Source organism: Centropristis striata, chromosome 15 (genome assembly GCF_030273125.1).
Source record: "Centropristis striata isolate RG_2023a ecotype Rhode Island chromosome 15, C.striata_1.0, whole genome shotgun sequence".
Lineage (NCBI taxonomy): Eukaryota > Metazoa > Chordata > Actinopteri > Perciformes > Serranidae > Centropristis > Centropristis striata.
Window position 1 is genome coordinate 10,183,663 of NC_081531.1, and position 26,656 is coordinate 10,210,318.

Consider the following 26,656-nt stretch of genomic DNA (forward strand, 5'->3'; position numbering starts at 1 on the left):
ATGGACCTTTTTATGCAAGTTATTACAAAGCAGGGGTTTAAAAATAAAAACAATTCATGGATAGTAAGGTCACTAGCCAGGACAGTGACAGCTGATTCCAAAGGTAAGAATATTAATATGATGCTTTTTAATCAGTTATGTTGTCTTATACAAGCATTCAGGGTCTTGTTTAACAGGGAGGATGCTTTGATAGGCTTGAACTCAGGAGGACTTGACATATGACCAAATCCTCCTTAACAGTACCAGTGCAACAATTTTGTTTCCTGTTTCAATATTTTTCAGCCATACTGGTAAATATGTTGACATCACCTCAAAGCACAACACGCGTCCTATTTTCTAAGCATTTTATTTCATTCAGTGAATGTTATCAATTCCACTGCATTGATCAGTTGTTCTTTTGGTACATTCACTTAAATCAGGAAAAAGACAACCATGTAGGAGTAAATAAATCCGGTAAAGTAAAAATAGATATTAAAAGTAAAACATAAAACTTAGTGCAGCTTAGTGCTGCTCGATGCTTTTTCTCTTATTGTTGTTTCAATTGCTCCTCACATTCAGACACGTATGTCTGCCTTTCAAATCTAACTATTTGCTTTGAGGGATTTGGCACTTCCTTAGTTTGGCTCAAAGCCAAATCATGAGACAGCAAATTAGACTAGCTATATACATCTAAGAACCAGATGCATGATCTGTCTGGTGTTGGCTTTGTGTGGAAAACATGGGACATAACAACCTATGCTACTTTTTTATGGTTTCCAAATGTAAAGCACAAAGTTCTGTCATTTTAAATTGAAAATAGTCAATATAACAACGTCGCCATCCATATTGACTGCGACTGGTTATTATTTTTTTTACAAGCCACAATGTCAAGTCACTGAGTGTATTTTTAGTATCATTTCTGAAGTTGTGAAAGTGGATCTCGAATTATGGGACTCATCAAACTATGTGGCCTGCGGATTGAAATAAAATAACAGCTTCCCACCCTGGTTATGGTGGCGATGGTTGTAGCTTTTCCATCCCTGAAGTTAGAATCATAATGTCTTGGCATGGTGGCCGTGCTGTAAATCTTGCAGACCTAGAATAAAAACACTAGAGCCAGCAGAACACAGATTTGTATGTTTGATTCCTCTGAAAAAGACACAAATAATTAATGATGCAGGAACTTGTGTTTTGTCAGTTTTAAAAACACTTTATATTAGGGCTACTTAAGGCTGAGTGATATGACCAACATCTTTTATCCCCATATACTGATAACGATATACCACAAAACAACATGTGTTCTGGTAATTCAGTTATAGTCTACATGAAAAAACCACATGCTAAAGCCTGTTTTGTTTACTCCATGCTGGCAAAACAGCACCTCTTTGGTTCTCTCCAGCTTCACTCCAAAGTGCGAGGATCAGAATGTAAAGTTTCGTCCAAACTATGTTAATATTGCCGTAATGCAGATGGATTGTATGATGTACGATAGGCATTTTTAATTTAATTTTGATGAGGTATACGGTATATCATCTAATTGCCCAACCCTAGTGCCAATGCCTCCTCTTTCTATCATGTTCTTCGTGTACTGCTGAAGTGATCATGGCCATCATGACTGCGCAGATAAAAACTATTGATAATTTCCATTCAACCATCCATAAACTGCCCTTGCAGTGCGAAACGTTGGGATGCTAGACAGCTAGCTAACAATATGTCCTACTCCAAATAAACAGCCAGGTTTGACTTCTCTGGTGCATATTAATTGCAGAAACATACTACTATGAGAACACAACAATCCATCCTATGGTTAGAGACACCTGCACCATTTTTTCTACCACAGCTGCACAGCAGAAGTTAATTAAAATCAAATTTTTTCTGCCTAAAAATATTTTAACTATGAAATGACACACCCTGCCACTGCCTTCAATGAACAACAGATTGTTCAAATGAGAGATGAAATTGCCAACTAATACTTATATTAGTCACTTTTAGGCCTGTCATGATAATTACTTTATCGACTTATCGTTTGATATATAAAAATAGATATGATAGTTTTTTTCTGGACTCAATATATTTGCTTTTTGTGGGGGTTTTGTGCTGTGTTTAAAGTAATGCTGCAAATGTTTGACAGGCAGTACGAATTGCCAAAAAAAAAAATAAATTCCCAAGAAGCCATTCCAGCTGTTTATATGTTATTTTAATAATATAATACATAATGATTATCTCATTGTAATATTTTGTCAACGGAGCCTAAAAAGTATATTTTATACGTTTGGGTTGTAGTTGTATGTTATATATGTTTTATCCATATTATTAAACCTACTTTACATGCATTTTTTTTGCTCTACCACATAGTTGATTTCATCATTCAAGGACATATCTTTTTATTAAATTTGGATTGTTTTTTAGTTCACTCAATTTTGTTAATAATGTAACTAAAGCTGTATCTTTAAAATGCTAGTGGTTGATGATCGTTCGACATGATTGAACATTGATAATGTAGCAACAGCTCCACATATATTTAAACAGCTTATAAAGAACAAAACAATCCAGGCAGATAACAAATTCAACAGTCAAATCCAATTTACTCAGTTAACCATCTTCGAGGAACAGGCCCATTTTCCTTCCACCCACAGAAATACAGTTTTGGTGTTTTCCAGAGCTGCAGCGGCACAGCCCAATGTTTTCAATGTACCAGTTGTTCCAACATCTTACTTGCACTTTTGGTTTAAAAGCCTTGACTTAGATTACCGCCCATGCAAGGTGAAGTAAGCTAAGAGTGGTGTATTTTGGATTTTATTCTAACCTTATTACACTGGCAAACCGGGGTGATCTCAGCAGGGCAGCGAGTTAGGCCTGTACTCGTCTGCATGGAAACAGAAGTATTTGGGGAAAGTGATACTGGACTCCACTGGCTTTCTCAAATCAAATCAAATCAGTTTTTAGATCAACATACTATCATTAAGATTTGTGCCGCGCCCTCTTTGTTGTGTCTGTCTAGTGCATACTAACTCAATAGCAGGCTCTCTGCCCAATAGACCTCACATGATGGCTCATCTCCAGTTCTGCTCCAGTCTCTGTCTGATGCAACAGCAGCACCAGGCCTCTCAAACTGCTGTATTTTTTGACAGCACTATAAGTTTTGTCAATCTAACATGGTAGCATTTCATCTTAGCTAGCCTTTTTTTCTTAGATTGTTCCTCACGCAGAAAGATATTTAATGGCTGAAATACTTTTGGTTGATTTTGTATTTAGTCTGGTTTGCTTTCACAGTGCATAAATGTAAGCGGAACCCAAAAAAGAAGATGATTCTGATTCAGCAGGGCTGGAAATTTAAAATCTGTGGTGATCTTCCAGTCATGTTAGCGTTTTGGTTCATTTCCTGTAATTGGGTCGGATAACATTCGAACCACACTAGGGTTCGTCTCGCTAAGTGGTCTCGGACCGGTTACTTGGTCCGCACCAGAGTACGATTGTAGTGTTTACAAGTGACCAAACGAACTTTAACTACACCAGAGTTCTATTAAAACAGACTAAACTTTGGGTTGTGAAAGTGCCCTAAAGAGGCTTTTATATATTAGTCTTGTTTAAAATTTGACTTTCCAAAAATAAATTGTATGTTTCTGTCTTGGTGCAGGTGGTTCGTGTCTCCAACCATGGTCTAGCTAAAACCTCTGGAGCAGCAGCAGCCCGCTAGCACTGAGCCAGGATGTCCAGTAGCTCGGGCTACCCCCCCAGCCAGGGGAGCTTCAGCAGCGAGCAGGGCCGCTACCCATCACATTCTGTCCAGTACACCTTCACTGGCGCACGCCACCAACAGGTAAAAACCTCTTTCTGCATGGTTGTGTTTGAGCTAACAGTCGTGTTAACGTGTCAAGCAAAAATTGGCGGTTTTCCTTGACCTGAAGTGCAAACCATGAAGACTTCAGTGGGCGTGTCATATTTTACAAGCTGGAAAGAGAGGAAGCTTTTTTACATGTAATGGACTTCTACGTCTTGTTGTTGTTGTTTTTATTTAAAACAAATATCTGTAATAACAGAACAAACCTTGTGGTTAACCAGTGTGATCTGCCGTCTTGCTACTATTGTTTACTTCTGCTGTGCATTGTGCAACACCCTTTTTCCGTTTGAAAAACAGAACAATTCTGGTAGAAAAGGAGTCCGGTAGTGGCGGCTCCACCTTGCTCACTAGTTTCAGTTTGGCTGTTAAGGTCTCGTTTACCAAAATCCTGCTGCAGCAGCAACTTCATTGTCCCGACATTCACAACCTGCTTGTGAAATGTAGCTGATTTTTTATGACTTACTTTCTGTAATGGCATTAATATTAGTTTTATTAGTGGTACAATATTTCGTATTGATTCTGTTTAACATTTCATGAAGAAAAACATGCACATTTTTTATATTATTACAACTAAACTAAAACAATGGTTTGCCATCACATTAAAATGTAGTTAAGATGACCAAAATTGCCATTATCATGGTCTCAAAACTGAACAAATACTTCAAAGAATCAAATACAAATACTTATTATTATGCAACTCTATAAAGTTTGTATAGTATTTATTTGCAGCTCACTTTCCAGTTGCATGTTCATTTGGCTGTTGGGAATCTTGGATCGTGTTTGTTTACCATTTTGGATGACATACTTCTTAGAAGCTTAATTTCACAGAAAACTGTCAATGGTCCATTTCTGGGCATTTGGATTGTTTGCTTAAATCTGGGACAAAACTGGAGTTATGAAATGTTTCCTGTAACTGCATTTGCTTGTTCAGGTTTGTTTGGTCACATTGTGCTGATAACCTTTATGTGTTCTTTACCCCATAGCTTTTTGATAAAAGTCTTGGAGTATTAAAAAGGTTTTAATCGATTTTCTTGACATCAACAAAATTAATTTGTGAGGCCAGCTAGGAGCAGTGCTGCTCGTTTCAGTAACTTCATTGTGCTCTGACTGATGAGATGTTTGAAAGAGGGACAAAGTCTGGCCCCTCTTCCGGCCCAGCCCTTGTTCCACAGTGTACTATTACATGCACATGGGCTTCTCCTCCCATGCTGGTAAACGTGTGGACACTGTTATTTTAACAGAGGGGCTTAAACACTGTTAATTATTCCAATATTTAGCAATTAAACTTCCAAATGTGGACATTGTGTCAGCAGTTGTTGAGCGTTAAAATAGAGTTCATTTAAGAACTTTTTCTTTATTATAGTACAGCAGAGAGCTTACAGGAAATGAGGAGGGTGAAGGGGGGTAACATGCAACAAAGGTCCCGGCTGGACTTTAACTGGGGACGTTGCAATTAAATTCTGAGTGCCGTAAACCCCGAGGCCACCAGGATGCACCTCAGACAGCTTTCAACAGGGTTCGTTCAAAGTCTTGATGCTTGAATATTCTCGTTAAAAAACTGCTTGATTTTCAACATAATCTGGGGTTACATCTACACAGTCTCTCACATGAACATAAAATCTTTTTTAGATTTGAAATAAAACAATGCCGTCACCAAATTGGTTAGTTGTTTCGTGGTGGACCCCAACCCTAACGGAGAAAGTAAAAGACTGGCCATAACCACTAAACTTTTTTAATGGAAATATTTAAATGCATAAGTTCTTCAAGGATATTCTGTTTATTTTGTTCACTTGTTCCTTTTTGTTGTTTGAACAGATCCAGATATTGCTGTACTTGCTGTTATATGTAAACATGTAAACATAGCTTAATGACTCCTTTGGCTATAAATTAATTCTTTAAACTTATTTTTTTGTTATTGCAGTTATACAGCCAAAAAATTAAAGTGCTGTACACCTCGATAAAAAAACAGACTGCAACAGACTCAGTACGTTTGCATATATTAGCAAAAAACTAATTTTTCCAGTTTGAGCGTTAGACATCTTGTCTTTGTACTATATTCAAAGTTTTTGCAGTGCTTTGCATTTTGTTTTTCTTTTTGTTTTTCACAGCATCCAATTTTTTTGGAGTCTGGAAGTTTTTGGTTTAGGTACCTTTCAAAGTGCTTGGATCTTAATCTTAAAATTCTGTTTTAACAGCATCTCAAAACATAATCAGTGTAGCTACACATTGTGTAAATTGAGAAAAAACAGACTTGACGCCAAACATGATGGTTCTGTCGTGTGTCTATCGTGAATGAAGCATCCAGTGTAGACAGCTGTATTGATTAAAACTGAAGTGAATCTGTTTCCCGATGTAGACAGGACTTTGCCTCGCTGTAAGCATGATCTGTGAAGTGCTTTATTATAGTTGTGGCTCTGCAAGAACACATGAGTCTTTATTTTCTTTGCTTTACACCCAGAGCCCCTCCATTTTTATACTGTTGTGACCTTGATCAAATTGCTTTATAAATGTGTTGTTGTTTGTGCCTCTCGCCTTTAGGATTTCACCGTCCCAGACTACCGGACTCACATGCAAGATCCACAAGGTCGAAGAAGACCGTCTTTACTGTCTGAATTCCACCCTGGAACTGAACGGTAAGGCTTCACTGTAAATTCTTTATTTTCGTTATTTTTCATTTACACACTCACTCAGGGATGCCATGGATGTTCCCAGATTCTAGTTTGGGAAACGTACATCTAGACAACCAGGTGTCTGTACATTACTTGTTTACGTTTGTCCCTCAGGCCTCCAGAGAGACGCCATGGTTACGAACAGCAGTTTCACTCCATCTCAGCCCAGTCTGAGCATGATGCCTTGGAGGCTAAACGGCCTCGCATGGAGACTGTTTCTGAGTCCCACATCACCCGCACGGCTCCCTCCGCCGGGGGTATCGTCCTGCCCTTAACTCACACAGTACAGGACAGCCTAAGAGCCACTGTGGAGGTCAAAAAGGTGAGGCCTGTTCCTCTTCAGCTACTTTTACAAACCAAGAAGTCCCGTTTGGTGTCTGTTGTGTTGTCGTCCTTACAGAGACTCTGTTAATCCTTTGAACTACACTACAGTACGCCATGGCACTTGTGAACTTTTCGAAAGCCCTCTTCTCATAATGAGAAAATCCTTTTCACTTCTCTCTCCCAATAATAGTATGTACAGGTGCATCTCAGTAAATTATAAATAAATAAATTATCATAGAAAAGTTTATTTATGTCAGTAATTCAGTTCAAAAAGTGGAAATAAAACATTGTATAGATCCATTACACGTGGAATGAAACATTTATTTACATGTCTTAATTTATTTAATTTCTTCTAATTATAATGATTATGGTTTACATTTAATGAAGACCTAAAATTCAGTGTCTCAAAAAAATTTAATATTACAAAAGAACAATTTTTAAAAGTATGTTTAATATGGAAATGTTGGCCTCTGAAAAGTTTGTCCATCTATATGACTCAATACTTGGTTGAGGCTATTTGACTTGAACTACTGGAAATGGACTTTTCCCTGATTTTCTAATTTTTTGAGATGCATGTGTAATAGTCTTTATGTGTTTGTTTAGTTTTAGAAATACAGTCTCCATTAAAAGGAAGGACCTTTTGCGAATCAAAAGTTTGAATTTTGCAGAAGTTGACTACAGGATTGGATAGAATCGTTCAGTTTTGTACAGATCTTTGGCTCAAAAACACATTTTTTTATTTGCCAGGAGTCTCAGTTTACTGTCAAAGTGGAGTCCCCGTCCACAGGAGGTCCATCACTACACATGGGTGATGATCAGGACGGTTCTCCTTCCAAACTATCCAAGGAGGAGCTGATCCAGAGTATGGACCGTGTGGACCGGGAGATTGCTAAAGTGGAGCAGCAGATTTTCAAGCTGAAGAAAAAGCAGGTTGGTTACCTAACCACAGCTTTTGTCTCTGAACATGCATCAGAAACAATGAATGTTGTGTTACAAAACCTGGCACAAGTAATGATTTCACTTGCTGCTTTGATTAAGCATTAACCCACAAGAGACTGAAATGACAATGAGAAGTTGTCAAACCTGAATTTACAGTAGAAATTAACTTCCTTTGGCATCAATTTGAATGTTTGGCTGTGATTTCTGGTGTTCATTTAGCAGCTGCTACAAGTTATCAATCCAGATAGAAATATTGCTAAAGGCGACCTATTAAGCTTTTGCCACAATGTTGGATGTTCATATTAAATATTTCAGTACATTTTTAAGTAGTCCCTGTAAGCACAAACCTCTGATTTCCTACTGTACTGTACTCCATTCTACCCTTGGCTCTACATGCACTGCTACATGAAGCTACATGCTAACTACAGGCAAACCTGTAATCTTGGTTGCAGAAGTAGCTTATTTCTTCCCAGTTTCGGATCACATTCCTGCTGAAACATGTTGGCTTTTGTGGCCACAGCGGCCTTACAGTCATGTTCCGACTAAAATGATGGTGGTATAGAGACAAGAACAGGAAGCATTGACCTATCAGACTGGGCTGTTTTTTGGAGGGTGGCTTGAAGAGACAGATGCTACAATGGAGTGTTTCAGACAGAGGGTGATCTATCGGCAGTATGTGAAAAATAATGTTTTTGGAACATTAAAGCACAAAAACATGTTGCAGTAGAGACCGAAAATACAAGTATGAACCTCAGCAATATAGGTCCCGTTGAAGAGAATAAAGGGACATCAGCATTCAGCAACTAAATAATTCAGTTTACATGTGTAGGGCTGTTAGGATAATTACTATATCAACTTATGGTGTGATATGTAAAATGGTCATGATTTTTCTGGACCCGATATGCTGTCGTTTATATGCGTGTTTGTTTACATAAGCAATCAACCAGTCGTGCTGCTTCTTTCCCTCTCCTGTCAGTCAGCTTGCTCTCTGTGCCAGCTGAAGCGCAGTGAGTGTGTTACTTGAAGTTACGTTTCCCGACAGGTGCACAATTCCAGACAGTTTGGTGGAATAAATGAAATTGGTGCCAAAGCCATAGACCTGTCACGATAACACATTTTTTAGGACGATATATTTTCCCAGAAACTATCACGATAAACGATGGTATCGTTGTATCGACGTGCTTTTAGTTTTATAACGATATTAGAGCGTAATAACTACATCCTTTTTGACCCCAATTCATTTTTTAATATCGAGAATATTTAACATTGGAATTGAAAGGTGGAAAAGAAATCTTAAAATATCCTAGATAAATAAAACATAAATAAATAAATTGCAGCCAAAACAAATAAAATAGACTCTCAGGCTCTGTTATCAAAACATTGCAATGGGATCAACATTATGTATTATATTATTTTATTATTTAAATAACATATAAACAGCTGGAGTGGCTGCTTGGGAAATATTTTTTTTGGCAATTCGTACTGCCTGTCAAACATTTGCTGCATTACTTTAAACACAACACAAAAAACACAAAAAGTTGCGCATGTAAACAACAATATATCAAGTCCAGAAAAAAAATCATGTCCATTTTTATATATTGAACAATAAGTCGATATAGTAATTATCGTGACAGGCATAGGTGTGGGAACATTTCGGATTTCAGCCGTATGAGCAAGGAGAACCCAGTAACGTCTACCTGTCGGTATGAGAACGGTGGCAACGCGAACCTGCAGTACAAAAAACCTGAAAGTGCTTTTAAAACATGAAAATCCCACCCAGTTTACTCTGCCAGGAACAAAATGGACATGGAGAGCCCCCCGCTGCATTTACTGTCGCCAGAATCACCCGCTAGCTCTTTCTTGCCTGTCAACACCTATGGTCCACACACTCCTCACATGCACACATGCACACATACACACACACACACACACACACACACACACACACAGACTGCCCTGTCTCTTAAAGGAGCCACGCCACTCTAAAAGTGGAGGCGTTGTCGTTGTTTTTTGTGTTGTGTTTAAAGTAATGCTGGAAATGTTTCACTGGCAGTACTATTTGCTGAAAAAAAATCCTTAATTCCCAAGCAGCAATTCCAGCTGTTTTTATGTTATTTATAGTATAAAATAATAAAATTCATAATATTTATCTCAGTGCTTTTTTTGGGTGACGGAGCCTGAGATTATTATTTCTTATCCACAATTCGATTCCAATGTTTAATATTCTTGAGATTTAATAAATTAAATTTAATAATTGCTTTTGAAAAGGATTTACTTGGATTATTATGCTCTAATATCATTATATCAGTGGCTTAAAATGGTCCTAAAACGACATCAACAATACTATCGTTTATTGTGATAGTTTCTGGGAAATATATCGTCCTTAAAGATTTGTTATTGTGACAGGTCCATACATGTGATGCATTCTCGGTGAGGAGTTTTAATCAGCATGCAGAGCTTTAGGTTGCACTTTGTCTGCAGACAGTTTTCCTTCTTGGATTTAAATCTTAGTTTGTGGCTGTTTTTCTCACATCCTTTTTGGTATTTTGTCTCATTAGATAGGAATGTAAGGTGAGCTTTGCTGGGAGAGAGGACATGTCAGTTTTCCAATCTGAGATTTTCAGGGATTTATTTGTTTATTCGAGGTAATTCAGGAACTCCTAATCTTGTCTTTTTAACCTGGTAGTTGACATAACCTTTTACTTGTAAACATTGACCTATCAAACACTCACCAGTTCAAACCTTGAGTCCATTAAAAATAGAGGGTGTACTTGAACAAGCATGTAGAGAGTAATCTGATAGTGCCTGCATGGGCATTAGATATCAGAAGTTCTCATCTGATGAACACCGTGTACATGCATCTGTTTCCCACCAGTTTTTCCTTCATGAAAACAAATAGATTCGAGGCCATACAAAATGTTCCATTGGGATGTGACTAGAATAAGGGAGGCCTTCTATTTTTCCTGTGTATTTTGTGTGTTTTGTTTTGTGTGCTGTTGGTCAAAAAATGTTTTGTGTTGGTGTTGTCTCTTAGCAACAACTGGAGGAGGAAGCAGCAAAGCCAGTGGAGCCAGAAAAGCCAGTGACCCCTCCCCCAGTGGAGCACAAGCATCGCAGCATAGTCCAGATCATCTACGACGAGAACAGGGTTAGTCATCTGCTGCAAACACTGAGACACACTGACAACAAGCATTAGTTCTCCTTGTTCATTTTGTTTGTGTTCAAAACAATTATCCTTCTATCCATCACCTCTGTGCATCCCCAAAGCGGGTAAAAGCTACTAAAACTACGTGTCCTCACAGCAGGGGGGAGCATGGCGGCCGCGGCCAACAAGTGGCCGTCTCCTCCCTCACCCTAAGCCATTTTATACTAAGTTAATGACCTAACACATGTTTTTAAGTGTGTCTATGTTCAGGTCTCACTACTTGTTGCTTTTAACTGAATCTCTGTGGTTTGGAGTTTAGTTTCAGTCATATGCCCTTGGTTGAACTTTCAAGTATCAGCCTTATTTACTATTCTAACACAACACAGATATGGCTGGCTTTTATTGTAGAGCGTGCAAGAGTTAACGGATTGCCTCTGTTATTCCTCAATATAAAGTATATACAAAAGATCCAGAATGAACTTTTAGGTCTATCTTCCAATCGCTGAAATTTGAAAACACAGTGTTACTATAACAGGTTCCGAAATATGTGACGGCTACATTGAGCTCCGCTCCTGTGAAAGACCATTGAGCTCCTCAGAAAGTGTCATTTAAGAAATTGAGGGTCGCTCTAAAATATCATGATTTTTGTTGCCACTGTTTTTTTTCCTCTGTATAAATCTATATTATCTGTGTATTTCAAACCTGATGTTAAGGCCTACTTCAGCAACCTGCTAATCGTAGCCGACCTCCTTTTATTTTATTCACCAACATAGATTTTTGTTTGCATTATATAAGTGGCAGATGTTAATTTTGGACATTTAAGATATGGCTTAAATGTTTGTTGGTTACGACTAATCTCTGCGCTGGTATCCCCGCCCCTGTTGACATACAGCCTTTGCCAAAGCAATACTTTAATTTTTAGAAATAATATTAAATAGTTGTAATATGTTATATATAGTCATAGAAAAAATATTAGACCACCTTTATTTTCTTCAATTTCTTGTTCATTTAAAGGTATAATTTTCCATATTTTTCTTGATAATAACCAAAATCATGATCAAGAAAACCAGTGAAAATTAAACTCTTATGAGCTATTTTTGTTGTTATCATTATATTTGTCCAAACAAATGTACCTTTAGTTGTTCCAGACATTAAAATGAACAAGAAATTGAAGGAAAGGCGCGGTCTAATATTTTTTTCCATGACTATATGTAATATGTTGTGGTTTATGTATTATTGATGTTTTGCAATAGTGTTAGAAAGTAACCATGTTTTCACTGCAATTTATTTTTTTGTCAGATCCTGCCTAATTTATTTTTGTTTAACTTTTATAAAATAATTAAGAATCCATTCAACTTGAAGTCAAGTGCAGACTCAGAGGCAGGCCTCATTATCTGTATTTCAGCTGAACAAAAGGGCCATAAGTGAGTGAGTGTGTGTGTTTGTGGAGGTCACTGTAGTTCATAACTGTCAGACATTGTTGTGGTAGAAGAGCTGAGACACGCCTTCCTTCTCAGTCATCCATTAACCCTTTAGGCTGTAAAGCTGCTCCAGCTCTGTTCACAGCATTTCGTCTGGCAGCTGTGATTGTTTGCCTCAGCTTGTAGCTTTTGGCTTACAAAAAGGAAAAAAATCCTGAGTTATTCAGTATCTTTCTGATGATCTTGAATACGTTTTCAGTGATGATGATCATAACCAACCCTATTAATTCCGCTACAGCGGGAATGTCCTTTTAACTAATTTATTTACTTATCTAACATGTGTCGCTCCTTTTACGGCAAAAGTAGCTGCTTGCTTTCAATTGTCTTAAATGCAGAACTTATGCCCCTAATTATTTATGCATCTAAAAATCGTCAAAAGAGGAACTATTTTTTCTCTACACAGGTCCTCAGGTTATTATAAGAGCTTATTTTGAGTTCATGTTTTTCCTGAATCTTTGCTCCTTTCTATTTTATGTGTGACAGATGACAACCATGATCAGTAGCTTAATTGAAAAATATAAATTTCTGGAAAAACATGTAAAATGTTTTTAACAAATGCATGGCCATGTTTAGCTGCTATATTAATTGAGGCTCTTATTTATGCTCCAGCCACAGAAAATGTCTCACAAATTTTGTATTTATGAGTTTAACTCGCATATACTGTTGATTGTTAAGAAGATTTTCCAGGCGAACCGTTTTGTTTTTGAATATGCTCAGAGACCGTTTAATTAAGAAATCATCTGTTTTTCTTTTTTTCCTCTAGAAAAAAGCTGAAGAGGCCCATAAAATACTGGAAGGTCTTGGCCCTAAGGTCGAGCTGGTATGTTATTTATCGGGTTAATAATATTTTTTTGTCCTTGAGCTTTGAGGAAGAGGTTGTGCTTAGCTCAGTAGCAAGTTAGATATTACTGCTTGCCTTATAGCTAATGATTAATCCACTACCTGTCCCTGCTTTTTCCCTGATTAGCCCCTCTACAATCAGCCATCAGACACAAAGGTGTACCATGACAACATCAAGACGTGAGTATCTACTTTGTTCTTTAGATTTATGACATATGTCGGTCTCGAAAAGGGCAAGAACATTGAAGCAGATGGGACGCTTACCTGGTTAGGGGCCGTCCCAGTGAGGCAGTAATGCTGACCTCAGCAAGATAAACCCATCTGATAATTCTGTCTAATCTCATTGATGACTCAACCGACTGTGTTGCCCTACTGACACCAAGGAGAGTGATCTAGAAAGGAAGTGAAAGAGTGTACTTGTCTGCTACAGGTGTGTTTGAAGTAGGGTTGAGTCTGGGGTTGAAGGCCAGGCCGTCTAGGATAAAACCCTTATCAGTGTGTACCATGAGAGTGGCCCATCTGGCTCAGTCTGTTATCAGGACAGAGACCACCTCTGTGTGAATCTGCTGCACAGGCCACACTCTCAGGGTCAGCTCTCTCACTATTCTCTCCCCGCAGCCACCATCATGTGTAAACAGAAGAGTTCCCAGTATTTTGTACCTGCAAAGAAACAATGACGTCCATGATGTTTTTTGTTAGGAGGTTTTGAAAATAAATCAAGCTCTAACCCTCAAACAATATTCTAATTTAACAAAATAACAAAAAATAATTATCTGCTGAAATAACTTTTAGCTTTTGTAGGGCAAAACATTTTTTATTGGTTTGTTATGCAACCTTTTATGCTTTTTGGTAAATTTCACAATCATTTGTGTTCCTGTGCAAGTCAAAATCGTCAAGGGACAAATAAAGTGATCTTGATAATGAACTTGGACGTATAATTTCACTGACCAAGTGTTGTTCTCTTTCAGCAACCAAGTCATGAGGAAGAAGCTGATATTGTTTTTTAAGAGGAGGAACCATGCTCGTAAACAAAGGGTAAGTGTCCCTGCTGTTTGGAAAGCATTGTGGAACTTTCTGGGTATTTGTATCAGTGCTCTGGATGCAACATTAGAGGCGCCACCCGTTCCCCTGGTCAGCAGTCGCATCATACCTGACCGTCTGCACTCAGCTGACCCAGGGAAATAATGTCAGGATTGTTAAAGCTTTGATAATTAGCATGGTGCTTGTTTTCTACTGAATAGTGACACACTTTGAGTACTTTTCTGTAATTCAACCATCATGCAGTTTATCTGGTTTGAACATTTGCATTGCTGTGTGAGTCTCACGCACAGTTTTGGTATCACATATGAGCAATTTAACAGCATAGTTTTACCCTGTATCATCATGTCATCTTAAAACTTAGTTCAGGAAACAAGTCTGTAGTTCTTGAATGTTCATGTTGTCAGACAGATAACTGAACATTTCGTGCTAATTCCTAAAAATAGAAACTCTTGGAATGACTATGTGTCCGTGTAGTGTGACATATAGAAACCGTGGGCAGCAATGAAAACAGTAAACACATATAAGAGTCTACAGCCAGCTCTGTGAGGCTGTGAAATACAAATGACACATTGATGTATTTACAGTACAAGAACTGCCTGGTTTTCCCCTTGGTGGGTTATCAAGCAGGGGGGCCTTTTACCTCTGTGTTTTACTGATAAGCCCCCAATACTTCCAGAAGGTTCAGTAGAGATTTCAGACACCCCAGGCTCAACCCCTAGATTATACTGCTTACAGGTGCATCTCAATAAAGTAGAATATAATGTAAAAGTCCATTTCCAGTAGTTCAAGTCAAATAGCCCCAACCAAGTATTGAGTCATAAAGATGGACATACTGTTCAGAGGCCAACATTTCCATATTAAACATACTTTTTAAAATTGGCATTTTGTAATATTAAATTTTTTTTCAGACACTGAATTTTAGGTCTTCATTTAATTGTAAGCCATAATCATTATAATTAGAAGAAATTAAATAAATTGACATGAAATGTTTAATTCTGTGTGTAATGGATCTATATAATGTGTTATTTCCACTTTTTGAATTGAATTACTGACATAAATAAACTTTTCTATGATATTCTCATTTATTGAGATGCCCCAGGTGAAGTCCTTTCTTTTCATCCAGAGCCACTGACCTCCCTTTGTTGAGCTCTGGAGAGGTCTTTCACTGCTTGCCAGTGGGCCTTGCCTTGTACTCCCAACTCCTGGAGTGGCCTTGATGTTGACGTGGCTGTTCAGTGACTTTACAGCCTGTGCTTAGTGTATCTGAGTCTGCGCTAGTTGGCGTCCTCCACTGCATCCTCAATGGAAGCTTGATGATATAAATAAGATGGAGTGAGACCGACCAAAGGACAGGGTTGTTAGAAAAGGATTGCATTGTGGCCAAGAAGTGCTTTTTTATGTGGTATAATAATAAAAAAAATAGTCACATCAACGAACCGATAAATATACTTGCCAAACATCTGCCTCGCTGTCCTATCATAAAATATTTCCAAATCACCCTATGTTGAAACACTTGGCTCTTTTTTTTGTTTTGAAATGGCTCGGTGAGTCCCACCTTTCACCGCCTGTTCCCCTCTCAGGGTCGGGAAGACCTTTTGGACTCTGAACAATGGCAGAGTGCACATGGCCTCATGTCAAGAGGAAGGTGAATTGTTTGTCCCTCACTGCAGTGAGTGGAAACGAGGTTGTATTGTCCTCCCAATACAGGAATCTTTCCATATCTTCACATCACACAGTTTAACTCTTGTACCTACTTTGATTTTTTTAGTTCAGTAAAAGTTATTAATATAGCAATAGTTACTCAGCACATTTTTTCTCTTTTTTTTCTCTACAGTTGTTCTTAACCAGACACATTATAAATGAATCTACACGTACAGTACATGTTTGTGCTTATTGAAAATTAAGATTCTGTTACTGTAAATTGGGATGAGCTTTTGAAAACTATTAGTAAACAGAGTAATTGCATCAGAACAAACAGTGCCTTGGTTAGGACACTGTATGAGGCAATGTGAAAGACACAAACCCACAACACAGCCAGCTCCTAACCAGCACGTAGTCACTCAACTCTTCTGCTCCCACTTCAGGGTTTTGCAGCTTGTGTTTGTCGTGTTTTTATTTGTTCTCTTTAAGAGATCAGCTGCAACACTAAGTTCACTTACGTGTATTTAAAATATTTAATATGCACTGATACGTGTTCACCTTTAGGAAGTAGAGACGTAATGTGGTCTTTGTTGCTAGGTAGCCCAATGGTTAGATTTTAATAATGGTTTCTGGTTTTGCATCTCCTGTTCCTCTTCTGCTCAGTGACCTGGTAACACATTACATCATCTGTACCTCCAACAAGCTCTGTCCATTGCTTCATCAGATACCTGAGAGTTTCTTCACCAATGTACAAGTTGCATGTAAACAGTGCTCATTTGGGATAAGCTGTACATTTTCAGGACAATGTGCATGAGAGGTTATTCTAGAAATAGCTTTTATTTCAAGTAGGGTTAGAAAATTCAGGTCATTTTACTTAATTTTTGAAAAGTTTGGGGTCAGGGTAACATTTAAGTCAACGTTTTTGTTTTTCAATTAAAGAAATTGAATGTTCAATAAAATCATTAAAACTCGTTAAAGTTCTACTTACAAATAAATCTGTTGAAATGTCATGTTTTGGATTTTGAATATTTCCAAAACTCTCCAGCTCAACTTCCCATTGAAAGTTTCTGGAAATTTACCGTAAATTTTCCACCCCTTTTGCAACCCTAATTTCAAGAAACTTTTATTGAGGAAATATTAAATCAACACAAGATCTCAATACCCTTTATATCTGTATTAGTCAGTCATTTAACAACACAATGTAGATTTTATTTGGGACTATAAAAATATCAGCTCTCTCATGATATCCAACGTGGATCTCGTGTCTCGTTGCATTGGCAAGAAGTACATTTTGCCCTCACTGTAGAGGTGGACGCCCACTCCTGACATTGCATTTTCCCTGGTGTGTACACAGGAACAGAAGATCTGCCAGCGATACGACCAGCTGATGGAAGCGTGGGAGAAGAAGGTGGAGCGGATGGAGAACAACCCAAGACGCAAAGCCAAGGAGAGCAGAACCCGGGAGTACTATGAAAGGCAATTCCCTGAGATCCGTAAGCAGAGAGAGCAGCAGGAGCGCTTCCAGAGGTAATAGAGTTTACCTGTCAATGGTCAATGTTGTGACATAATACCAGTGTTGGGGTACAATAAACATTTTACTATGTTATGTTTCCTAATGTGGAATATTAGCTTTTGCATGTATTTAATACAGCAGCTGCCTTTGCTGCACAGTAAACACATTAAGATAAAACGAGTGAAGGATCTCCTGAATGTAGAGATGTTGTCCATCATGGCGAGACTACAGTCATGGAAAAAATTATTAGACCACCCTCGTTTTCGTCAGTTTGTTTATTTTAATGCCTGGCACAACTAAACGTACATTTGTTTGGACAAATATAATGATAACAACAAAAAAAACTCATAAGAGTTTAAGAGCTGATATCTTGACATTTTCCATGGTTTTCCTGATAATCATTTTGGTTATTATCAAGAAAACAATGGACTCTTATTAGCTAATTTGTTATCATTATATTTGTCCAAACAAATGTACCTTTAGTTGAATTAGACATTAAAATGAACACAGAATTGAAGAAAAAGGGTTTTTCCATGACTTTATGTGAAATCATATCTTTTGATTCATTGATGTTGACAAGAATGTAGCCACACCAAGAAATTAAAATTGCTAAATTAGATTTTTAAGATGTTTGCTCCGCTATCACCTAAATGGAGGACACTAGGTGGTGTGTGTGGTGGCCTACTTTTGGCAGAGCCGGTCTGTCTGGGTGCCTCTGGGAAGGGTGGGAGACAGGGTCAGGGTCCGGCGTCTGGATGTTCCTGGCGCTGATGCGCTTGTGTTTTCATTCGAATCTCCAAGTAAAGAGTTTGCATGTCAGCACTGTTTATTCGGACTGCTAGACCGTGAAGGAGGGAGCAAGTAATAACTGTTCACTGACTCTTTTATTCATTAATAATGGGTACAATGATTCTGTTCGTTAGCTGAGCTCTGAAAGTTCCAAAAACGTCTCCTGTCACTTATGTTAAAGGGATAGTTTACTTTTTTTAAGTGGGGTTGTATGAGGTATTTATCCATAGTCGGTGTATTGCCTACAGTAGATGGTGGTCTGGATGAGCAAGCAGGAGTACAGAGCAATTAGAGGTGGGGAAAATAATCCATGCAGCATAGTATCAATATTTTGTGTGGAAATATAATTTTGATTTATGGTCGCCAAGTCTCGATATTTAGCGTTCTGACTTTTAGGAATATACTGGAGATATCGAATGAAAATATAAGACCTAAGGAATCTATAGGCACCGTGTGCGTCAGGATATTGTGTCGGGAAGTTGTTGAAACAATGCTGCAAAGTTCGGCTTTTTTATGTTTCATTCAAAAAAAATTCAGAGCATTGAAGCTTAAAGTTGACTCTCATTGTGGAGAAATAATAAGACTGAAGTGAGATGATTAGACTGAGAATTTTCTCTTATTTGACAAAACAATTCTTGATTGAATTGAATTTTGTCGACACAAATGCCATTAAACTTTTAAATCGCAATATATTGTATCGCAAAACTCACCATATCGCACAATGTTTAAATTTGGCAAAAATATCGTATTGTGACTCAAGTATCGGGATAAAATCGTATCATGGGGCAGATACGCTGATTCACACCTCTCAGAGCAATGTACTGTTGTGGACGGGGGCAAGATGTCTTTTAGCCACCTAAATTAAACAGCCCAAGAAAATCAATATTATGTGTTTAAGTGTACACTATTAAGAATATTTTTCCAGCTTTGCCTTGCTGCCAGACAGCCCTTTCCAACAGGGAATGGAAGCTGCTATATCCATATATGCTGTCTTCAAAGCCACCCAGACTTTTTTTTGACAAAAGCGGCAACATTACCTTGCAGACCACAGGAGTTGCTTAAATTAATAGATGGAGGTAGTGGTAGACCAGCCACTCCCATGCTTTGACAGGTAAAATGGCTGTTTTCAAAGGCGTCTGGTGGCTTCGAAGTGGATAGATAACGACTCCAGTTCCCCTCCATGTAATCTTAAACAGGGCTGTCTGACGGCAAAGTAAAGAGGTGAAAATACATTAAATATAGCAAACACTGATATAGATTTCTTCTGGTGGCTAAAATACATTTTGCTGCTGCCCATTTCTATCCTTTCAAGAATTTGACTGGTTCTGGATGGGAAAAGAAACAACTGTGAATAAGTCATGGATGCTTTGAGATGTTATTTCCTGTGAAAAGAATGGAACGATTGTCTTTGCACAGCATGCACATTTAACATGACATTTAATAAAGTTGTAACATTTGTAACACACAGTGTCGGTGTTATCTGCAGGGTCGGACAAAGAGGAACGGGCCTTTCTGCAACAATTGCAAGAAGCGAGCATGAGATTTCTGAAATCATAGATGGCCTTTCTGAGCAGGAGGTGGGTATTATTTGGAGATTCTTTTAAATATATTACAGTGTTGATGTGAAACCACAAACCAACAGTCATGGACAAAATTATTAGACCACCCTTTTTCTTCAATTTCTTGTTCATTTTAATTACTGGTACAACTAAGGGTGCATTTGTTAGGACAAATATAATGATAACAACAACAATGGCTCATAAGAGTTTAATTCAAGAGCTGATATCTAGACATTTTCCACGTTTTTCTTGATAATAACCAAAATCATTATGAAGAAAACCATGTTAAATGTGTAGATATCAGTTCTTAAATTAAACTCTTATGGGCTGTTTTTGTTGTTATCATTATATTTGTCCTAACAAATGTACCTTTAGTTGTACCAGTAATTAAATGAACAAGAAATTTAAGAAAACCAGGGTGGCCTAATAATTTTTTCCATGACTGTAGATCACAACAGCCTAAATGAAAGTGGCACGTTTTTCCTCTGCATTGTTTAGCTTACTACATAATCTTGAATACATTTAATTGACATAATCCACTATGTCAGGGAGCAGATTTCCATAAATCAAAAGATGGTTTGCTGAACAAGGGAGGCTGTTCTCTGTTGGAGTAACTGTGGCCACTTTCCCTGCCCATGTCCCACAGAACAACGAGAAACAGATGAGACAACTGTCAGTCATCCCTCCTATGATGTACGACTCTGAGCAGAGGCGAGTGAAGTTTATCAACATGAACGGCTTGATGGATGACCCAATGAAGGTGTACAAAGCCCGCCAGTTCATGAATGTTTGGACCGAACACGAAAAGGAGATCTTTAAGGAGAAGTGAGTAGTTTTTGTTTTGATGTTTGGGTTTATCCTGTTTGGATGCAGATATGGTTGTTCGCCACCTTGGTATTGCACTGATATATTTCTGGCTTAGCACATGAATAAAGACTGACATCTCCTTCCAGGTTTGTCCAACACCCCAAGAACTTTGGCCTGATTGCCTCTTATCTGGAAAGAAAGGTAAACCAATGCTTGTATTTCACATGTACTAATTTCTGGAAGATTAAGCAGAATATTGTTGATAGTTTTTAGCCTCCCATCAAAGACAAACTCTCCCAAAGTCAGAAACACAATGCGTATTGGCGTTCAATAATTTTGTAGTTAGGTTGTATGGGCTTTAATTAAGTTTTTAGCAGTGGTTATTAAGTAAAATCCTTTTTTCCAATTGTGTTTTAGATAGCGAAGTGTTTTTCTTTTGTTTAAAATGAACTGCACTCTCTGGGTCCATAGAATCCTTCAGCCATTATTCGTACACACATCAACTCCAAAATTAACATCTAAATATTGAGGAACGTTGCCAAAACTTAGACAATAAACAAGTTAATGCTTGAATATGTTGCCTCCACTTTCAAAGTCATGTGTCCAATAACATGTCATGTCTTGTTTCAGTGTGTTGCTGACTGTGTCCTTTATTACTACTTGACCAAGAAGAACCAAAACTACAAGACGTTGGTGAGGCGAAATTATGGAAAACGGAGAGGAAGGAACCAGGTAAACCTGAGACTTTTATATATCTATTTGCGGTTTGTTCCTGTTGTGGTTGTCTTCAGAGCATTGAAGACAAAGACATTTAAGTTAATTTCAAGTGTAAATCAAGAAGAGCAATACTACTAGCTGTGTGATAAACAGATTGGTTCTGACCAAACTTTATAGAGAAACGAGGTGCCACAGAATCAACTGTCAGATGGGTGTGATGGTTTCACGTGATGAATTGCAGCGTTGGCTTTGTCTGCCTTTTGCCACACCTGTTTCATGACTCCTCGTCAGACTGACGGCACATTTAGTGTATGACAGATACGTGTCCATTGCTGGAACTGTTCAAGGGGCAGAGTGAGAGAAACAGGAAATGGAGTTTGCACTACAGATACATCAGCATTATCTGTAACAGATACAATTTGCATGATAGTATAATAATAATAGTATAATAACCTGCCAACTGGATTATCTATAACGTTGACGATCAATTAATCGATTCATTGCTGCATGCATACATGGGCAAAATAAAAGATATATATATATATATATATATAGAGTACTATGCAAAAGCCTGTTTTGATAACGGACGCTTTTAATTTGAAAGGATGTAAAGAGACTCCCTGTCAATCGTAAAACTAACTCACGTGAGGTGATAGTGTAAAGATAACGTCAAGCAGTTCAGTGTTTTATGTTTTAGCCCCGAAGAGGCATGAGGTTAGTTTTCACAATAATCTGCATATTTTTGTGTGTTTTGTGTTTAAATACGTTTTGGATAAAAACCCAGTAATTCATGCTAGCAAGGTTTGATACAGTAAGCTAGTTTTGCTCCAATTAATACTCTTGTATTTCTGTGTGTTTTATTATTGTTGTTGCAACTTTCAGCTTGCAAACTGTAGCTTTATCCAACTTAATTCTCAGCTCATTGTCTTATTGACGTATGGAAGCAGAACTGAACGCTCGGCCGTGTTTCAGTTCAGTTCAGTGAGTACTGATACACGGTCATAGATAAAATTAAAATAAAAAAATACACAGATCAATTAAAAATTCCACGTGATCAACCAAATTCATAACGACGATTATTCAATCATCGATTCAGTATTCCCATCCTTAATGCATACGTCACCAAATGCAGTCAAACATAAATTAAATAGAACATTTAATTGCCTAAAAAGGAGTTTGCACATTCTTGAAAATGTGAAAAAGCCTTTCACTCCCAGTAAATAATTAGTTGATGATTTTGAGTCTGCTGAAAGCTGAACCGAGTCTTTGAATTTACAGTTTGAGACTAGATGCCTTGAAATGGCCACACGGTGTAAAGAAGAAACTAAAAAAAAAACTAAGCTTAAGATTTTTTCCATCTAAAAAAAATAATTGCTCAGTGAGGCTTTAAAGGAAGAGTGGCTCCAGTTTGTCTTTATGTTCGATACTGTGACAACTACATCTTAATGGAGCCACACGCAGCGGGCGTCATGTGAAAAAAAATCAACAGATGAATCATTAATGAAAGTAATCTTTAGTTGCAGCTCTGTTTCAAGTCCATTAAAAATGCACACAATTATGATATACTGACTTTAGCTCCTATAGAGCTCCATGTAATCAGTCAAAATCACAACACAGATAGCTGCAGTGTTGCTGGGCAAACAACTACTCTCACCTCATCTCTATTCTCATGGAGATAGCTTCTGTCCACGCAGATACAAGAACAATCTAGTAGAATTGTATCTGATTCCTGAAGTTCTAAGAGTCATTCAGTCTTTGGGAATGATTTATCTGTAATGCCAATAAAACTCTTGTGGCACTTGTGAGATAGCTGCTGTTTTAAATCATTGGTATCATTTTATATTTGGAATTCATTCAGATAGTCATAATGTAGTTGACTCTTGGTAAATTGAAGATACAGACTGGCTACATAACTTACAAGTGAGTGAGCACACCAATTACAGCACACTGCCTGCTGCTAAAGCTAACGTTTACTCAAGTGACACTTCCAGTGATTTTAGCGGGCAATGTTTGACTCCAAAGCTGAATATTCATTACAAATCCAGTTTTCTTTAGTGACAAAGAAGCTCTCCAGGGTTTTGTTGGCTTTCAAATACTCTCCAGGTAGAATGTAATGCAGGAAAAAAATCAACACTATATTTCTGTAATATAATATATAATGTAGAAGAAGCACAACTCTTTAAAACATGACCATCTATTTGATCCTATTGCTGCATGTAGCTCCATAAAGATTTATTTGTCACGGGATCAAAAATGAAGCTGTCTTTTCCTTTAAAGCCTCAGTATGAAATTACTCTCAGATCTGGAATGTGAACATTATGTTCTGATGATAGTTGTATAGGGTATATCATTTTTGTCTTGCGTCAGAATCCTGTAGAATAGGATGCACAATCCCGCAACCCTGTGTTGGCTGACATTAAATATTGATTTCACTCATTCTGATGGATTTCTTTCTCCTTGCTGGGCTTTTCTATATCCACTCCACCGATGCCACAGGCCTTGTACAGGACATTCTGTATCTGTGTTGAGTACATCTGCTGTGTAAGACAGTGGATTGGTTGTGTCTTTACATGGGAGGAGGTGGAGGGCGCGGGAGTTCATGAATACATCTTCAACACAAAGATGGCTGCTTTACTGAGTGACTGGTACGTGGGTGACTCACCTCGGCTGTAATTGGCATTTTAAGTTCTGTTCCTATGGACCTAACAGCAGTTGAGAGAGGAATTTTTCTTTGCTTCTTCTAGAAGTAAGTGTGGACTGCAGCTTGTTAGCTCCTGATTGCTGACTGAATAAATGCTATGTCTGTGTGTTTGGAGAACACTGTGGTTTCTTATGGTGGATCATTACTGTCTTTCTGTGCTCAGGGTGTTGCAACATACATACACAGCCACGTTAACAGTAAAAAAAAAAAGTTGACTTTGTTGTTATTATCATTGATGAAAAGTTTTAAAAGCAGTGTGGGCCACCACTGGAACACTGAAGTCATGTGAGCTGACCGACTTCAGACTTCAACGAGTCAAAATCTTATTATATATATCTCCATTGCATACATTATCAGTAAAGCCTGGACTTCACTGTCAGTTTTTCTGCAGTTTTTTTCATTCTAAGCTGCAGTTTTGTGTTGCCTGTTTACACAGATAAGAGCTGCCCGTGCTGCATTGGCTGTGTTCGACCAATCAATGCACATTTACATCTCAGTCACAGTACTCTTACCTCACTCACGGTTCCTCAAGTGCTGGGAGAGAACTTACTCTGAAATAAGAGCTAAAAATGTCCCTCAAAACAGCTTTCTAAGAACTACAATCATTCCTAGTTCTTGCAGGGAAAACACAATTAAATATGGATTTCTTAGAACTATGAAAAAGTTCCTCTGGCTGGAAAAGGCCTGTTGTTTCATAGTCATTAAATGTGGTTCCTACAATATTGTTTTTGCATGGATGTTGTAAGATTTGAATCCATAACAACTTTTTTATGGGTTATCATTTTTATATAAAAGTGAGTATAAGATGGTTGTCATCATCATCTTGCTTAAATGGCTCCAGTGTTTTTTCCCAGACCATTTTGTGGTCTCTGAGAATGTAATGAATGCTGTTTTTTCTCTTCGCCTTAATGCACGTCAGGATGTAGTGGATTTCCGAGCTACTGGTGTGACTTAACAAACGCAGTTAGAGTGAGTAGAGTGAGTCATTAGAGAGGGAAGGAAGAGGACAGAGTGAGCAAAAGCAAGAGCAGAGGAATGTAGGGCGAGTGAGTGAAACTGAGTGAAAAAAAAAAAACCCTGAGCGAGACAGAGTCAGCGTTGGCAGCTTATCCGCTGAGTGTGTGCTGTTGGTTTTTTTTTTTTTCGTTTTCCATTTCCTCTTTCTTCTGTTCCTCTAAGAGAGAGAGAGAAAGTCACCCCTCTGAAATAGCTGAGTTGGTACAGCCCAGCCATCTGACAGGCCCAAAAACTCACTGTGCTGCTGTGAGTGCCAATCAAAGAGGAGTGCTCGGCAGGGATTACCTTGAGTGACCCTGCATAGATTAGTGCGTGCATGTGAGATGGACAATTCTTTGGGCGGCTTAAGCGGCCTGATGACACGCTTTCCCGGAATATGTGCGGCGGTGCCGTGGCCCGGCAGCCCTTCTAAGGAGCTCTGCTATGGTGCTGTCCTGCCCCTCTACTGCTACCGTTACCACCGCTATGGAAGTACTGGAGGGTAAACTCACATTTGCAAAACCAGTTAGCTGTGGCTCACAGCAGAGCAAAGGGGGTTTTATGACCAGCAAATGAGCTTGCAGGTATGTCACCAGCCTTAAACCCACAGTATTTGCTTTTTAGTTGCTGCCACTCTCAGTTTGTTTTCCGTGTTCTGTGTCTGTGTCGTGTTTCCTTTTGCTCTGTTGCTTGGGCTGCTCGCTTCTTAGCCTACATATTTACTTGAGGCTCGTAGGCAGTCAAACTCTGCTATTTTAGGGAGGTTTTTCTAGGACACGTGCAGACATGGTTTTAATTTAACTGTCATGTCAAGACTATGTGAAATGCTTGTATACATATGTATTCATGCTCTGGGGTAGAGAGCGGTCAGGAAAAAATGTAGGAATTAGTTTTTAATGTCATATTTTGTGCTGCAGAGCGTATTAGGCGTTGGACACGCTGGCAGCTTTATAACATTCCTCAAGTGAATGTGCCTCAAACGTGGAAGTCTACTCTATGTTTCTCCTGTCAGTTGAGTCTTAATAACTGCACTGCTGATCTAAATTAATATTCTGGTAAACAGGCCTGATAAACAAACAAAAACAGTGAACTAATAGCACAGCCTTAAGCTACACCCCCCACCATGTCTGCTATCACTTTCTTTGCTATCTTCAACAGTAGAAGTATCACCTTGACTACCTGGTCATGTCTGAGGGCCTTCTAGCTCGTATTGCTCTGACAAAAACACAGCATCAGTAGGCCTGTCACGATGACTATATCATCTTATCGTTCAATATATAAAAATGGACATGATAGTTTTTTACTTGACTCAATGTATTGTGGTTTTCATGCGAGACTTTTTGTGCTTTTTTGTGTTGTGTTTAAAGCAATGCTGCAAATGTTTGACAGGCAGTATGAATTGTCGAAAAAAGAAAGAAAAAAATTCCCAAGCAGCCATTCCGGCTGTTTATATGTTATTTTAATAATAAAATAATATAATACGTAATGATTATCTCATTGCAAGCCTGAAAGTCTATTTTATTTGTTTTAGTTGTAGTTTATTTATTTGTTTTATTTATTTAGGATATTTTTTTTCCACATTTCAATTTCAATATTTAATATTCTGGAGATTAATTTTTTTTCATTTTTGCGGGAAAAAAAGTACTTATTAGTCTCTAATTTTGTTATAAAACC

The 26,656-nt window shown here is 38.1% G+C and overlaps 1 protein-coding gene across 5 annotated transcripts in view; it reads left to right on the plus strand.

The window, feature by feature from the left end:
- Positions 1–26,656, plus strand: part of ncor1 (nuclear receptor corepressor 1) — a 67,412-nt gene that overhangs the window by 1,487 nt on the left and 39,269 nt on the right. For all 5 annotated transcript variants that reach the window (XM_059351297.1, XM_059351298.1, XM_059351299.1 and 2 more), the window contains exons 2-14: positions 3,617–3,799; positions 6,359–6,453; positions 6,604–6,811; positions 7,561–7,743; positions 10,787–10,900; positions 13,142–13,198; positions 13,346–13,398; positions 14,187–14,253; positions 17,255–17,427; positions 19,689–19,779; positions 20,408–20,586; positions 20,715–20,769; positions 21,199–21,300. In XM_059351297.1, coding sequence (XP_059207280.1) covers positions 3,689–3,799; positions 6,359–6,453; positions 6,604–6,811; positions 7,561–7,743; positions 10,787–10,900; positions 13,142–13,198; positions 13,346–13,398; positions 14,187–14,253; positions 17,255–17,427; positions 19,689–19,779; positions 20,408–20,586; positions 20,715–20,769; positions 21,199–21,300 — 1,488 coding nt within the window. In that variant the 5' untranslated portion in view covers positions 3,617–3,688. The remainder of the gene's footprint in view (positions 1–3,616; positions 3,800–6,358; positions 6,454–6,603; positions 6,812–7,560; positions 7,744–10,786; positions 10,901–13,141; positions 13,199–13,345; positions 13,399–14,186; positions 14,254–17,254; positions 17,428–19,688; positions 19,780–20,407; positions 20,587–20,714; positions 20,770–21,198; positions 21,301–26,656) is intronic.